This window comes from Coregonus lavaretus, assembly GCF_964263955.1.
Source record: "Coregonus lavaretus genome assembly, contig: HAP1_SCAFFOLD_1285, whole genome shotgun sequence".
NCBI classification, from domain to species: domain Eukaryota; kingdom Metazoa; phylum Chordata; class Actinopteri; order Salmoniformes; family Salmonidae; genus Coregonus; species Coregonus lavaretus.
This window is the reverse complement of record NW_028157082.1, coordinates 94,966-112,000: the sequence shown is the minus strand read 5'-3', so window position 1 is coordinate 112,000 and position 17,035 is coordinate 94,966. Positions and strand designations below refer to the sequence as shown.

At 46.8% G+C, this 17,035-nt stretch overlaps 1 protein-coding gene across 1 annotated transcript in view; it reads right to left on the bottom strand.

The window, feature by feature from the left end:
- The window catches only part of LOC311125837 (FH1/FH2 domain-containing protein 3-like), a gene marked incomplete at its 3' end in the record, with an annotated part of 137,166 nt that overhangs the window by 26,834 nt on the left and 93,297 nt on the right, over nt 1-17,035 (bottom strand). Inside the window, exon 12 of the mRNA XM_084199869.1 lies at nt 9,693-9,862. Coding sequence (XP_084055995.1) covers nt 9,693-9,862 — 170 coding nt within the window. The remainder of the gene's footprint in view (nt 1-9,692; nt 9,863-17,035) is intronic.

The window sequence follows — 17,035 nt, the reverse complement described above, 5'->3', positions numbered from 1 at the left end:
CTCCTCAGTAACTATTACTATTCAAGGTCTATTCCTCCTCTATTCCAGGTCTATTCCTCCTCTATTCCAGGTCTATCCCTCCTCAGTAACTATTCCTATTCCAGGTCTATTCCTCCTCTATTCCAGGTCTATCCCTCCTCAGTAACTATTACTATTCCAGGTCTATCCCTCCTCAGTAACTATTACTATTCCAGGTCTATCCCTCCTCAGTAACTATTACTAATCCAGGTCTATCCCTCCTCAGTAACTATTCCTATTCCAGGTCTATCCCTCCTCAGTAACTATTACTATTCCAGGTCTATTCCTCTTCAGTAACTATTACTATTCCAGGTCTATCCCTCCTCAGTAACTATTACTATTCCAGGTCTATTCCTCCTCAGTAACTATTACTATTCCAGGTCTATTCCTCCTCTATTCCAGGTCTATCCCTCCTCAGTAACTATTTCTATTCCAGGTCTATCCCTCCTCAGTAACTATTACTATTCCAGGTCTATCCCTCCTCAGTAACTATTACTATTCCAGGTCTATTCCTCCTCAGTAACTATTCCTCCTCTATTCCAGGTCTATCCCTCCTCAGTAACTATTCCTATTCCAGGTCTATCCCTCCTCAGTAACTATTACTATTCCAGGTCTATCCCTCCTCAGTAACTATTACTATTCCAGGTCTATTCCTCCTCAGTAACTATTCCTCCTCTATTCCAGGTATATTCCTCCTCTATTCCAGGTATATCCCTCCTCAGTAACTATTCCTATTCCATGTCTATCCCTCCTCAGTAACTATTCCTATTCCAGGTCTATCCCTCCTCAGTAACTATTACTATTCCAGGTCTATCCCTCCTCAGTAACTATTACTATTCCAGGTCTATCCCTCCTCAGTAACTATTACTATTCCAGGTCTATTCCTCCTCTATTCCAGGTCTATCCCTCCTCAGTAACTATTACTATTCCAGGTCTATTCCTCCTCTATTCCAGGTATATCCCTCCTCAGTAACTATTACTATTCCAGGTCTATTCCTCCTCTATTCCAGGTCTATTCCTCCTCTATTCCAGGTCTATCCCTCCTCAGTAACTATTCCCATTCCAGGTCTATCCCTCCTCAGTAACTATTACTATTCCAGGTCTATTCCTCCTCTATTCCAGGTCTATTCCTCCTCTATTCCAGGTCTATCCCTCCTCAGTAACTATTCATATTCCAGGTCTATCCCTCCTCAGTAACTATTACTATTCCAGGTCTATTCCTTCTCTATTCCAGGTCTATTCCTCCTCTATTCCAGGTCTATCCCTCCTCAGTAACTATTCCCATTCCAGGTCTATCCCTCCTCAGTAACTATTACTATTCCAGGTCTATTCCTCCTCTATTCCAGGTCTATTCCTCCTCTATTCCAGGTCTATCCCTCCTCAGTAACTATTCATATTCCAGGTCTATCCCTCCTCAGTAACTATTACTATTCCAGGTCTATCCCTCCTCAGTAACTATTACTATTCCAGGTCTATTCCTCCTCTATTCCAGGTCTATCCCTCCTCAGTAACTATTACTATTCCAGGTCTATTCCTCCTCTATTCCAGGTCTATCCCTCCTCAGTAACTATTCCTATTCCAGGTCTATCCCTCCTCAGTAACTATTCATATTCCAGGTCTATTCCTCCTCAGTAACTATTCCTCCTCTATTCCAGGTCTATTCCTCCTCTATTCCAGGTCTATCCCTCCTCAGTAACTATTCCTATTCCAGGTCTATCCCTCCTCAGTAACTATTCCTATTCCAGGTCTATCCCTCCTCAGTAACTATTACTATTCCAGGTCTATTCCTCTTCAGTAACTATTACTATTCCAGGTCTATCCCTCCTCAGTAACTATTACTATTCCAGGTATATTCCTCCTCAGTAACTATTACTATTCCAGGTCTATTCCTCCTCTATTCCAGGTCTATCCCTCCTCAGTAACTATTACTATTCAAGGTCTATCCCTCCTCAGTAACTATTACTATTCCAGGTCTATCCCTCCTCAGTAACTATTACTATTCCAGGTCTATTCCTCCTCAGTAACTATTCCTCCTCTATTCCAGGTCTATCCCTCCTCAGTAACTATTCCTATTCCAGGTCTATCCCTCCTCAGTAACTATTACTATTCCAGGTCTATCCCTCCTCAGTAACTATTACTATTCCAGGTCTATTCCTCCTCAGTAACTATTCCTCCTCTATTCCAGGTCTATTCCTCCTCTATTCCAGGTCTATCCCTCCTCAGTAACTATTACTATTCCAGGTATATTCCTCTTCAGTAACTATTACTATTCCAGGTCTATCCCTCCTCAGTAACTATTACTATTCCAGGTCTATTCCTCCTCAGTAACTATTACTATTCCAGGTCTATTCCTCCTCTATTCCAGGTCTATCCCTCCTCAGTAACTATTACTATTCAAGGTCTATCCCTCCTCAGTAACTATTACTATTCCAGGTCTATCCCTCCTCAGTAACTATTACTATTCCAGGTCTATTCCTCCTCAGTAACTATTCCTCCTCTATTCCAGGTCTATCCCTCCTCAGTAACTATTCCTATTCCAGGTCTATCCCTCCTCAGTAACTATTACTATTCCAGGTCTATCCCTCCTCAGTAACTATTACTATTCCAGGTCTATTCCTCCTCAGTAACTATTCCTCCTCTATTCCAGGTCTATTCCTCCTCTATTCCAGGTCTATCCCTCCTCAGTAACTATTCCTATTCCATGTCTATCCCTCCTCAGTAACTATTACTATTCCAGGTCTATCCCTCCTCAGTAACTATTACTATTCCAGGTCTATCCCTCCTCAGTAACTATTACTATTCCAGGTCTATCCCTCCTCAGTAACTATTACTATTCCAGGTCTATTCCTCCTCAATTCCAGGTCTATCCCTCCTCAGTAACTATTACTATTCCAGGTCTATTCCTCCTCTATTCCAGGTCTATCCCTCCTCAGTAACTATTACTATTCCAGGTCTATTCCTCCTCTATTCCAGGTCTATTCCTCCTCTATTCCAGGTCTATCCCTCCTCAGTAACTACTCCCATTCCAGGTATATCCCTCCTCAGTAACTATTACTATTCCAGGTCTATTCCTCCTCTATTCCAGGTCTATTCCTCCTCTATTCCAGGTCTATCCCTCCTCAGTAACTATTCATATTCCAGGTCTATCCCTCCTCAGTAACTATTACTATTCCAGGTCTATCCCTCCTCAGTAACTATTACCATTCCAGGTCTATTCCTCCTCTATTCCAGGTCTATCCCTCCTCAGTAACTATTACTATTCCAGGTCTATTCCTCCTCTATTCCAGGTCTATCCCTCCTCAGTAACTATTACTATTCAAGGTCTATTCCTCCTCTATTCCAGGTCTATTCCTCCTCTATTCCAGGTCTATCCCTCCTCAGTAACTATTCCTATTCCAGGTCTATTCCTCCTCTATTCCAGGTCTATCCCTCCTCAGTAACTATTACTATTCCAGGTCTATCCCTCCTCAGTAACTATTACTATTCCAGGTCTATCCCTCCTCAGTAACTATTACTAATCCAGGTCTATCCCTCCTCAGTAACTATTCCTATTCCAGGTCTATCCCTCCTCAGTAACTATTACTATTCCAGGTCTATTCCTCTTCAGTAACTATTACTATTCCAGGTCTATCCCTCCTCAGTAACTATTACTATTCCAGGTCTATTCCTCCTCAGTAACTATTACTATTCCAGGTCTATTCCTCCTCTATTCCAGGTCTATCCCTCCTCAGTAACTATTTCTATTCCAGGTCTATCCCTCCTCAGTAACTATTACTATTCCAGGTCTATCCCTCCTCAGTAACTATTACTATTCCAGGTCTATTCCTCCTCAGTAACTATTCCTCCTCTATTCCAGGTCTATCCCTCCTCAGTAACTATTCCTATTCCAGGTCTATCCCTCCTCAGTAACTATTACTATTCCAGGTCTATCCCTCCTCAGTAACTATTACTATTCCAGGTCTATTCCTCCTCAGTAACTATTCCTCCTCTATTCCAGGTATATTCCTCCTCTATTCCAGGTATATCCCTCCTCAGTAACTATTCCTATTCCATGTCTATCCCTCCTCAGTAACTATTCCTATTCCAGGTCTATCCCTCCTCAGTAACTATTACTATTCCAGGTCTATCCCTCCTCAGTAACTATTACTATTCCAGGTCTATCCCTCCTCAGTAACTATTACTATTCCAGGTCTATTCCTCCTCTATTCCAGGTCTATCCCTCCTCAGTAACTATTACTATTCCAGGTCTATTCCTCCTCTATTCCAGGTATATCCCTCCTCAGTAACTATTACTATTCCAGGTCTATTCCTCCTCTATTCCAGGTCTATTCCTCCTCTATTCCAGGTCTATCCCTCCTCAGTAACTATTCCCATTCCAGGTCTATCCCTCCTCAGTAACTATTACTATTCCAGGTATATTCCTCCTCTATTCCAGGTCTATTCCTCCTCTATTCCAGGTCTATCCCTCCTCAGTAACTATTCATATTCCAGGTCTATCCCTCCTCAGTAACTATTACTATTCCAGGTCTATCCCTCCTCAGTAACTATTACTATTCCAGGTCTATTCCTCCTCTATTCCAGGTCTATCCCTCCTCAGTAACTATTACTATTCCAGGTCTATTCCTCCTCTATTCCAGGTCTATCCCTCCTCAGTAACTATTACTATTCCAGGTCTATTCCTCCTCTATTCCAGGTCTATTCCTCCTCTATTCCAGGTCTATCCCTCCTCAGTAACTATTCCTATTCCAGGTCTATTCCTCCTCTATTCCAGGTCTATTACTATTCCAGGTCTATCCCTCCTCAGTAACTATTACTATTCCAGGTCTATCCCTCCTCAGTAACTATTACAATTCCAGGTCAATTCCTCCTCAGTAACTATTCCTCCTCTATTCCAGGTCTATTCCTCCTCTATTCCAGGTCTATCCCTCCTCAGTAACTATTCCTATTCCAGGTCTATCCCTCCTCAGTAACTATTCCTATTCCAGGTCTATTCCTCCTCAGTAACTATTCCTCCTCTATTCCAGGTCTATTCCTCCTCTATTCCAGGTCTATCCCTCCCTCAGTAACTATTCCTATTCCAGGTCTATCCCTCCTCAGTAACTATTCCTATTCCAGGTCTATTCCTCCTCAGTAACTATTACTATTCCAGGTCTATTCTTCTTCAGTAACTATTACTATTCCAGGTCTATCCCTCCTCAGTAACTATTACTATTCCAGGTCTATTCCTCCTCAGTAACTATTACTATTCCAGGTATATTCCTCCTCTATTCCAGGTCTATCCCTCCTCAGTAACTATTACTATTCCAGGTCTATCCCTCCTCAGTAACTATTACTATTCCAGGTCTATCCCTCCTCAGTAACTATTACTATTCCAGGTCTATTCCTCCTCAGTAACTATTCCTCCTCTATTCCAGGTCTATTCCAGGTCTATCCCTCCTCAGTAACTATTCCTATTCCAGGTCTATCCCTCCTCAGTAACTATTACTATTCCAGGTATATCCCTCCTCAGTAACTATTACTATTCCAGGTCTATTCCTCCTCAGTAACTATTCCTCCTCTATTCCAGGTATATTCCTCCTCTATTCCAGGTCTATCCCTCCTCAGTAACTATTCCTATTCCATGTCTATCCCTCCTCAGTAACTATTACTATTCCAGGTCTATCCCTCCTCAGTAACTATTACTATTCCAGGTCTATCCCTCCTCAGTAACTATTACTATTCCAGGTCTATCCCTCCTCAGTAACTATTACTATTCCAGGTCTATTCCTCCTCTATTCCAGGTCTATCCCTCCTCAGTAACTATTACTATTCCAGGTTTATTCCTCCTCTATTCCAGGTCTATTCCTCCTCTATTCCAGGTCTATCCCTCCTCAGTAACTATTCCCATTCCAGGTCTATCCCTCCTCAGTAACTATTACTATTCCAGGTATATTCCTCCTCTATTCCAGGTCTATTCCTCCTCTATTCCAGGTCTATCCCTCCTCAGTAACTATTACTATTCCAGGTCTATCCCTCCTCAGTAACTATTACTATTCCAGGTCTATTCCTCCTCTATTCCAGGTCTATCCCTCCTCAGTAACTATTACTATTCCAGGTCTATTCCTCCTCTATTCCAGGTCTATCCCTCCTCAGTAACTATTACTATTCCAGGTCTATTCCTCCTCTATTCCAGGTCTATCCCTCCTCAGTAACTATTACTATTCCAGGTCTATCCCTCCTCAGTAACTATTACTATTCCAGGTCTATTCCTCCTCTATTCCAGGTCCATCCCTCCTCAGTAACTATTACTATTCCAGGTCTATTCCTCCTCTATTCCAGGTCTATCCCTCCTCAGTAACTATTACTATTCCAGGTCTATTCCTCCTCTATTCCAGGTCTATTCCTCCTCTATTCCAGGTCTATCCCTCCTCAGTAACTATTACTATTCCAGGTCTATTCCTCCTCAGTAACTATTACTATTCCAGGTCTATTCCAGGTCTATTCCTCCTCAGTAACTATTACTATTCCAGGTCTATTCCTCCTAAGTAACTATTCCTCCTCTATTCCAGCTATTCCAGGTCTCTAATGAGAAACTCTCGCCCTTCCCAGAATGAGTTGAGGCTATGTTACGTAATGTCCTGCCCCTGTTTGACACTGCAGGGCCCGGTATTGGAAACATGGGTCGTCTCACATCTGACTGGAGAGGAAGGATCAGCCCTCCCTCCTCTTGCTCCCAACAACACTTCCTCATTCTGAGGTGTTGTGATGACGCTCAAAGCGTTTGCCGACCAATGGCAAGCGCCGTGTGTGTGTGTGTGTCACTAACAATTAGGACGGCTCAACGAGGGTCTGAGAGGAGAGATGTTCTCAGGACAGGGCCCTACCGGGTCAGGCTGTCAGGGGTACTGGGCCTGGGGTCTGGGGCTAGGGGCCTGGGGCCTGGGGCTAGGGGCTAGGGGCCTGGGGCTAGGGGCTAGGGGCCTGGGGCAAGGGGCCTGGGGCTAGGGGCCTGGGGCCTGGGGCAAGGGGCCTGGGGCTAGGGGCCTGGGGCCTGGGGCTAGGGGCCTGGGGCCTGGGGCAAGGGGCCTGGGGCTAGGGGCTAGGGGCCTGGGGCTAGGGGCTAGGGGCTAGGGGCCTGGGGCAAGGGGCCTGGGGCTAGGGGCCTGGGGCCTGGGGCTAGGGGCCTGGGGCAAGGGGCCTGGGGCTAGGGGCCTGGGGCCTGGGGCTAGGGGCCTGGGGCAAGGGGCCTGGGGCTAGGGGCCTGGGGCTGGGGTAGGGGCTAGGGGCCTGGGGCCTGGGGCTAGGGGCCTGGGGCTGGGGTAGGGGCTAGGGGCCTGGGGCTAGGGGCTAGGGGCTAGGGGCTAGGGTAGGGGCTGGTTTCAACAGGGGGGTTAGGGCTAGGGGCTAGGGGCCTGGGGCTAGGGGCCTGGGGCTAGGGGCCTGGGGCTGGTTTCAACAGGGGGGTTAGGGCTAGGGTAGGGCGTCAGGGAGCTTAGTGGTTAACAGCGTTGTGCCAGTAACCGAAAGGTCGCTGGTTCTAATCCCCGAGCCGACTAGGTGAAAGATCTGTCGATGTGCCCTTGAGCAAGGCACTTAACCCTAATTGCTCCTGTAAGCCGCTCTGGATAAGAGCGTCTGCTAAATGACTAAAATGTAAATGTAAATGTTTCAACAGGGGGGTTAGGGCTAGAGGACTAGGGTAGGGGCTGGTTTCAACAGGGGGGTTAGGGCTAGAGGACTAGGGTAGGGGCTGGTATCAACAGGGGGGTTAGGGCTAGAGGACTAGGGTAGGGGCTGGTTTCAACAGGGGGGCTAGAGGACTAGGGTAGGGGCTGGTTTCAACAGGGGGGTTAGGGCTAGAGGACTAGGGTAGGGGCTGGTTTCAACAGGGGGGTTAGGGCTAGAGGACTAGGGTAGGGGCTGGTTTCAACAGGGGGGTTAGGGCTAGAGGACTAGGGTAGGGGCTGGTTACAACAGGGGGGTTAGGGCTAGAGGACTAGGGTAGGGGCTGGTTTCAACAGGGGGGTTAGGGCTAGAGGACTAGGGTAGGGGCTGGTTTCAACAGGGGGGTTAGGGCTAGAGGGGTAGGGGCTGGTTTCAACAGGGGGGTTAGGGCTAGAGGGCTAGGGTAGGGGCTGGTATCAACAGGGGGGTTAGGGCTAGAGGACTAGGGTAGGGGCTGGTTTCAACAGGGGGGTTAGGGCTAGAGGACTAGGGTAGGGGCTGGTTTCAACAGGGGGGCTAGGGCTAGAGGACTAGGGTAGGGGCTGGTTTCAACAGGGGGGCTAGAGGACTAGGGTAGGGGCTGGTTTCAACAGGGGGGCTAGAGGACTAGGGTAGGGGCTGGTTTCAACAGGGGGGCTAGAGGACTAGGGTAGGGGCTGGTTTCAACAGGGGGGTTAGGGCTAGAGGACTAGGGTAGGGGCTGGTTTCAACAGGGGGGTTAGGGCTAGAGGACTAGGGTAGGGGCTGGTTTCAACAGGGGGGTTAGGGCTAGAGGACTAGGGTAGGGGCTGGTTTCAACAGGGGGGTTAGGGCTAGAGGACTAGGGTAGGGGCTGGTATCAACAGGGGGGGTCAGGGCTAGAGGACTAGGGTAGGGGCTGGTTTCAACAGGGGGGTTAGGGCTAGAGGACTAGGGTAGGGGCTGGTTTCAACAGGGGGGGTCAGGGCTAGAGGACTAGGGTAGGGGCTGGTTTCAACAGGGGGGGTTAGGGCTAGAGGACTAGGGTAGGGGCTGGTTTCAACAGGGGGGTTAGGGCTAGAGGACTAGGGTAGGGGCTGGTTTCAACAGGGGGGTTAGGGCTAGAGGACTAGGGTAGGGGCTGGTTTCAACAGGGGGGTTAGGGCTAGAGGACTAGGGTAGGGGCTGGTATCAACAGGGGGGTTAGGACTAGGGTAGGGGCTGGTTTCAACAGGGGGGTTAGGGCTAGAGGACTAGGGTAGGGGCTGGTTTCAACAGGGGGGCTAGAGGACTAGGGTAGGGGCTGGTATCAACAGGGGGGTTAGGGCTAGGGTAGGGGCTGGTTTCAACAGGGGGGTTAGGACTAGGGTAGGGGCTGGTTTCAACAGGGGGGTTAGGGCTAGAGGACTAGGGTAGGGGCTGGTTTCAACAGGGGGGGTTAGGGCTAGAGGACTAGGGTAGGAGCTGGTTTCAACAGGGGGGTTAGGGCTAGAGGACTAGGGTAGGGGCTGGTTTCAACAGGGGGGTTAGGGCTAGAGGACTAGGGTAGGGGCTGGTTTCAACAGGGGGGTTAGGGCTAGAGGACTAGGGTAGGGGCTGGTTTCAACAGGGGGGTTAGGGCTAGAGGACTAGGGTAGGGGCTGGTTTCAACAGGGGGGTTAGGGCTAGAGGACTAGGGTAGGGGCTGGTTTCAACAGGGGGGTTAGGGCTAGAGGACTAGGGTAGGGGCTGGTTTCAACAGGGGGGTTAGGGCTAGAGGGCTAGGGTAGGGGCTGGTTTCAACAGGGGGGTTAGGGCTAGAGGACTAGGGTAGGGGCTGGTTTCAACAGGGGGGTTAGGGCTAGAGGACTAGGGTAGGGGCTGGTTTCAACAGGGGGGTTAGGGCTAGAGGACTAGGGTAGGGGCTGGTTTCAACAGGGGGGGTCAGGGCTAGAGGACTAGGGTAGGGGCTGGTTTCAACAGGGGGGTTAGGGCTAGAGGACTAGGGTAGGGGCTTGTTTAGGGTGCAGTACCTTCAGTGGGTGTACTGGGGCTGCTGTCTGCAGGCGAGGTCTCCTCCTCCTCTGCCCTGGTGGACGTGACTATGATGTCATCCTGGGACAGCCTATCCTGGAGCTTCTTGTGTTGACTCCTACTCTTCTTCTCCCACTGGGTGGCGGCCAGGCTGCGGAGGAAGGTGCCTCTACAGGAACACAGACAGGGAGGAAACTGGTGGTGACTGAGCCGCCATGCAGAGGTCCACAACACCATTACGGGGCAACCATCCAGGATCACACCAATAAAACAATAGATTAGATCCGACAGATCAGAAGAGACAGAAACCCCCTGACCTGATCCAGACAAACTGATTATAGTCTAGAATTATACTGATTATAGTCTCATTTATAACCAAAAAGAATTTGATGTTCGTTCCCCAGAACAGATCAGAACAGATACCATACCCTGCAGCAAAGCTGTGAAAAACCCATTACACTCCTCGGCCCCCTGCCACAGATATGCTGCCCACGCTCTCAGATGTTAAGGTCCTAGCCAGAGACAGAAGCCAAGCCAACCACCACACCAAGAAGCCACTCTCCGTCCCTCCTTCCCCCAGGGGAGGGCTCAGTAGGGGCAGGCAGCTACTCCAGCTAAAACAGGCCCCCTGGACCGTCCCTCCTTCCCCAGGGGAGGGCTCAGTAGGGGCAGGCAGCTACTCCAGCTAAAACAGGCCCCCTGGATCACTGCAACGCATCACTCAGATTTACTGCTTTAATCTTCTCTCTGAGTCCGTATTGAGTCGTTCCATCTTACCGTCCAAAGGGAATGTATGCAGCCGGTTCTACACTCGTATCCCCTGTGGACCGGGTCGTACATAAAACATTCTCTATTTAGGCTGCAAAGGCATAGATTTCCACTTTAACTCGATTTAATGGCGAGAAAGCAAAAAAAAAAAAAAAAAAATTAACAATTTGAGAAAAATGCGTACTTTCTTTATGAAACACCATTTTCCACCATCATGCTAGAGTAGCTAATGCTAGTTCCTGTCAACGCTAGAGTTTTGAAACTATCAGACCAGGGGTGAAAAAACAGACTGCTGCAACCTGATTGGCTGAACGCAATATGGAACATCCGGGATTAGCATTAGCTACTCTAGCATGGTGGTGGAAAATGGTGTTTCATAACGAAAGTACGCATATTTTTCTCCATTTTTTGTTTTTTCCAGCACCACCCCAACATCAACATATGTGAAAATGGAACTTTTCTATGTTTTGTAGTTAAAAAAGATAGAGGAATATAAGTGTTTCCAATGACATCATCAACCAATTAGCAGACAATTAGTAGGCAACGCCTCCTCATCATTGGTTAATATCACAGGAGTCACATCGATGATGTCATTAGAAACATGTTTTACTACAAAACATAGAAAAGCGCCGTTTTCACATGTGTTGATGTTGGGGTGGTGCCGGAGATGATGAATATGATTCCCTTTAATCTAGCTTGTTGTCATGTGATGAATCTTACACCTTCATTTCTGCTCAATCTGTGTCTTGAACCCTGTAACGTCAATGAACGTTCACGATAAAACCCTGTTAATTGATTGGTTGAACCGACTTTAAAATCACAAACCGCAGACCACACACACGTTAACATCAACACACCGTTTCAAAATGGACGCCACACACCATAACACCCAGGCTACCGTCCCCAAATGGCACCTTATTCAATACAAAGTCCACTGCTTTGACCATTAGAACCCTATTGGCTCTGGTCACAAGTTTTGCACTATGCAGGGAATAGGGCCCCATTTAGGACCCAGCCATGACCCCCAGACCCCCAGAAACAGCAGCAGGCTCCAAGCAGGTCGGCCACCTCCCATCATGCACACAATGCTCCCATAACCACACTGTACTTACTCAAACTTCCTGAGGACGGGCTTGTCCATATTAACATTACAGTCCTCTGGGCTGGGGAGAGAACATGGGTTTATACCTCTACAGTACACATCAACCAACCACCAACACCATAACGTTTCATTAACAAAATGGCTGCTAATCAAATCATACTGCAGTGTGGTAACTTGACAAGGAATGTCCACACACACGTTTCAATATGAATTTCCTTCGCTTCCAAACTAAGAAATAAAAAAGGTGTCCAGCCATGTAGGAGAGAGATATACCAACTCAACACGAGGTAGTGGTAGGATACAGGAGAGAGATACCAACTCAACACGTGGTAGGATACAGGAGAGAGAGATACCAACTCAACATTAGATAGTGGTAGGATACAGGAGAGAGATACCAACTCAACATGAGATAGTGGTAGGATACAGGAGAGAGATACCAACTCAACATGAGATAGTGGTAGGATACAGGAGAGAGATACCAACTCAACATGAGATAGTGGTAGGATACAGGAGAGAGATACCAACTCAACATGAGATAGTGGTAGGATACAGGAGAGAGATACCAACTCAACATGAGATAGTGGTAGGATACAGGAGAGAGATACCAACTCAACATGAGATAGTGGTAGGATACAGGAGAGAGATACCAACTCAACATGAGATAGTGGTAGGATACAGGAGAGAGATACCAACTCAACATGAGGTAGTGGTAGGATACAGGAGAGAGATATACCAACTCAACATGAGGTAGTGGTAGGATACAGGAGAGAGATACCAACTCAACACGTGGTAGGATACAGGAGAGAGAGATACCAACTCAACATGAGATAGTGGTAGGATACAGGAGAGAGATACCAACTCAACATGAGGTAGTGGTAGGATACAGGAGAGAGATATACCAACTCAACATGAGGTAGTGGTAGGATACAGGAGAGAGATACCAACTCAACACGTGGTAGGATACAGGAGAGAGAGATACCAACTCAACATTAGATAGTGGTAGGATACAGGAGAGAGATACCAACTCAACATGAGATAGTGGTAGGATACAGGAGAGAGATACCAACTCAACATGAGATAGTGGTAGGATACAGGAGAGAGATACCAACTCAACATGAGATAGTGGTAGGATACAGGAGAGAGATACCAACTCAACATGAGGTAGTGGTAGGATACAGGAGAGAGATACCAACTCAACATGAGGTAGTGGTAGGATACAGGAGAGAGATACCAACTCAACACGTGGTAGGATACAGGAGAGAGATATACCAACTCAACATTAGATAGTGGTAGGATACAGGAGAGAGATACCAACTCAACATTAGATAGTGGTAGGATACAGGAGAGAGATACCAACTCAACATGAGATAGTGGTAGGATACAGGAGAGCGATACCAACTCAACATGAGATAGTGGTAGGATACAGGAGAGAGATACCAACTCAACATGAGATAGTGGTAGGATACAGGAGAGAGATACCAACTCAACATGAGATAGTGGTAGGATACAGGAGAGAGATACCAACTCAACACGAGATAGTGGTAGGATACAGGAGAAAGATACCAACTCAACACGAGATAGTGGTAGGATACAGGAGAGAGATACCAACTCAACATGAGATAGTGGTAGGATACAGGAGAGAGATACCAACTCAACACGAGGTAGTGGTAGGATACAGGAGAGCGATACCAACTCAACATGAGGTAGTGGTAGGATACAGGAGAGAGATACCAACTCAACATGAGGTAGTGGTAGGATACAGGAGAGAGATACCAACTCAACATGAGGTAGTGGTAGGATACAGGAGAGAGATACCAACTCAACACGTGGTAGGATACAGGAGAGAGATATACCAACTCAACATTAGATAGTGGTAGGATACAGGAGAGAGATACCAACTCAACATTAGATAGTGGTAGGATACAGGAGAGAGATACCAACTCAACATGAGATAGTGGTAGGATACAGGAGAGCGATACCAACTCAACATGAGATAGTGGTAGGATACAGGAGAGAGATACCAACTCAACATGAGATAGTGGTAGGATACAGGAGAGAGATACCAACTCAACATGAGATAGTGGTAGGATACAGGAGAGAGATACCAACTCAACACGAGATAGTGGTAGGATACAGGAGAAAGATACCAACTCAACACGAGATAGTGGTAGGATACAGGAGAGAGATACCAACTCAACATGAGATAGTGGTAGGATACAGGAGAGAGATACCAACTCAACACGAGGTAGTGGTAGGATACAGGAGAGCGATACCAACTCAACATGAGGTAGTGGTAGGATACAGGAGAGAGATACCAACTCAACATGAGATAGTGGTAGGATACAGGAGAGAGATACCAACTCAACATGAGATAGTGGTAGGATACAGGAGAGAGATACCAACTCAACACGAGATAGTGGAAGGATACAGGAGAGAGATACCAACTCAACATGAGATAGTGGTAGGATACAGGAGAGAGATACCAACTCAACATGAGATAGTGGTAGGATACAGGAGAGAGAGATACCAACTCAACATGAGATAGTGGTAGGATACAGGAGAGAGATACCAACTCAACATGAGATAGTGGTAGGATACAGGAGAGAGAGATACCAACTCAACATGAGATAGTGGTAGGATACAGGAGAGAGATACCAACTCAACATGAGATAGTGGTAGGATACAGGAGAGAGAGATACCAACTCAACATGAGATAGTGGTAGGATACAGGAGAGAGATACCAACTCAACATGAGATAGTGGTAGGATACAGGAGAGAGAGATACCAACTCAACATGAGATAGTGGTAGGATACAGGAGAGAGATACCAACTCAACATGAGATAGTGGTAGGATACAGGAGAGAGAGATACCAACTCAACATGAGATAGTGGTAGGATACAGGAGAGAGAGATACCAACTCAACATGAGGTAGTGGTAGGATACAGGAGAGAGAGATACCAACTCAACATGAGATAGTGGTAGGATACAGGAGAGAGATACCAACTCTACACGTGGTAGGATACAGGAAAGAGATATACCAACTCAACAGGAGGTAGTGGTAGGATACAGGAGAGAGAGATACCAACTCAACACATGGTAGGATACTGGAGAGAGATATACCAACTCAACACGTGGTAGGATACAGGAGAGAGATACCAACTCAACACGTGGTAGGATACAGGAGAGAGAGATACCAACTCAACACGTGGTAGGATACTGGAGAGAGATATACCAACTCAACACGTGGTAGGATACAGGAGAGAGATACCAACTCAACACGTGGTAGGATACAGGAGAGAGAGATACCAACTCAACACGTGGTATGATACTGGAGAGAGAGATACCAACTCAACACGTGGTAGGATACAGGAGAGAGATACCAACTCAACACGTGGTAGGATACTGAAGAGAGATATACCAACTCAACACGTGGTAGTGTCACGTCGTACTACTCCGACTCTGGCTGATGACACCACAGGAGGGTAAAGGTCACGTCAATACCAATGTCTATAATAACGTGAACAGTAACAACACTATAATGCAGCTAAGTACATATTAAGCAGGAAATACTTCTCTAGTGTCCACACTAGAACACGTAGCCACTAACAGTCAAATCCAGCACTTAGTTATGTTTAATATATGGTAAACAATGGTTGAACATCCAAATAGATGAGCATGGTAACCTGGTCTCCACATATAGACAAGAGAGAGTGAGCTGGCTGATAGATGAGATGATGAGCATGGTAACCTGGTCTCCATGGTAATTAAATCATCTGAACAGAATGTGATAGTCATAACATTGTGTCATCATTGCATTCCAAACTTCCACATCATCATCAGAAACAATTCCATGCCGCTATTGAAACCATTCATACTTTAAAAAGGTGCAATATGCAACCATTTCCTGGTTGCAAAAATTCTAATAGTTCGCCTAATTTCAGTTTATGTGACAAAACAAGCAATGTATAGTGTAGAGAATCATTATACCATCTAAACCGCTGTGAAATATATTTTCAATAAACCAAAAATATTGTATTTTCAAATGTTTGAATCTGGTGTACAAACCCGAAAGAAAAAAACGCAAAAACAAAACTTAAGAACGGGAAGCAAAGAAATAGAGCACATAGAACAGATCTGCCGCTTCTTAGACTTGCTTTTAATGAGAATGACAGATCTATAACTCATATTGCTATTTGAATTTGGTCGGGTCGCCCAAAAAGTTACATATTGCAGCTTTAAAGGGAAGGGTAATAAAAGAAAAAGAGAGTTTAAACTTCTGGACAGAAACAGAGGCAGGCCAGGGAAAGAGAGGAGAGAGTTTAAACTTCTGGACAGAAACAGAGGCAGGCCAGGGAAAGAGAGGAGAGGGTTTAAACTTCTGGACAGAAACAGAGGCAGGCCAGGGAAAGAGAGGAGAGGGTTTAAACTTCTGGACAGAAACAGAGAGAGAGAGAAAATAGCTGAAAATTGGAGCAGCGTAGCAAAGCATTCTTCAATGTTGTTTCACCTGCTGCCAGAATCCGTCTCGCTCTGTGTATTAAACCGTTTGCCCTATATGGTTCTATCAACAGAATGTGGTGTTAATCATTTATTTTGTATGTTATACCATAATACAGCCTCTGAATGTGATGCTAGACACTGCGACAGAATATGGTCAACCCACTTTAGCTATACAGCTAATGTTCCAGTGACAGCCCTCTTACATAAGGCCTGAATTGAAGTCTCTAATTGGGGATTTGAATTGACGGGCCCCATCTGTCGGTTGTTGTCAGGAAGTCTGAACAGCGTGGTGCCTCCCTCATTCCCTCCCACCATCCTTCCCTTCATCTCTCTATCTTCCATCCCTCCCTCCATCAGTCCCTTCCTCTCTTCCTCCGTCTCCCTCTCCCTCTCTCTCTCTCTCTCTCTCTGTCTCTCATTCCTTTAAATGACTAACTATCTTAATGATTTAAAATCACAACGGCGCCTCACAGAAAGTCACATTCTTTGGCCGTGCAGAGGGCTACTCACCAAACGGCATCGTGGCTGGCCTGATCAGAGCTGTACAAGGAGAGGAAGAGGAGGGGTGGAGGGAGGGAGGGAGGGAGGGAGGGAGGGAGGGAGGGAGGGAGGGGTGGAGGGAGGGAGGGAGGGAGGGAGGGAGGGAGGGAATGTTGGGCAACCACAGCAGCAAGGAAAGAGATTAGGATGGCAGCCAGACATTATGAAGGAGGAGGAGAGGAGCGAGGGAATGGAGGAGGAGAGGAGCGAGGGAATGGAGGAGGAGAGCGGGAAAGAGGAGGAGAAGGAGAGGGAAGGAGGAGAGGAGCGAGGGAAGGAGGAGGAGAGAGGGAAGGAGGAGGAGAGCGGGAAAGAGGAGGAGAGGGAGAGGTGAGGGAATGGAGGAGGAGAGGAGAGAAGGAAACATCAGAGAAAGAGACAGAAAGAGGGAGAGAGAGAGAAAAGAGGAGAGAGTGAAAGATAGAGAGGGG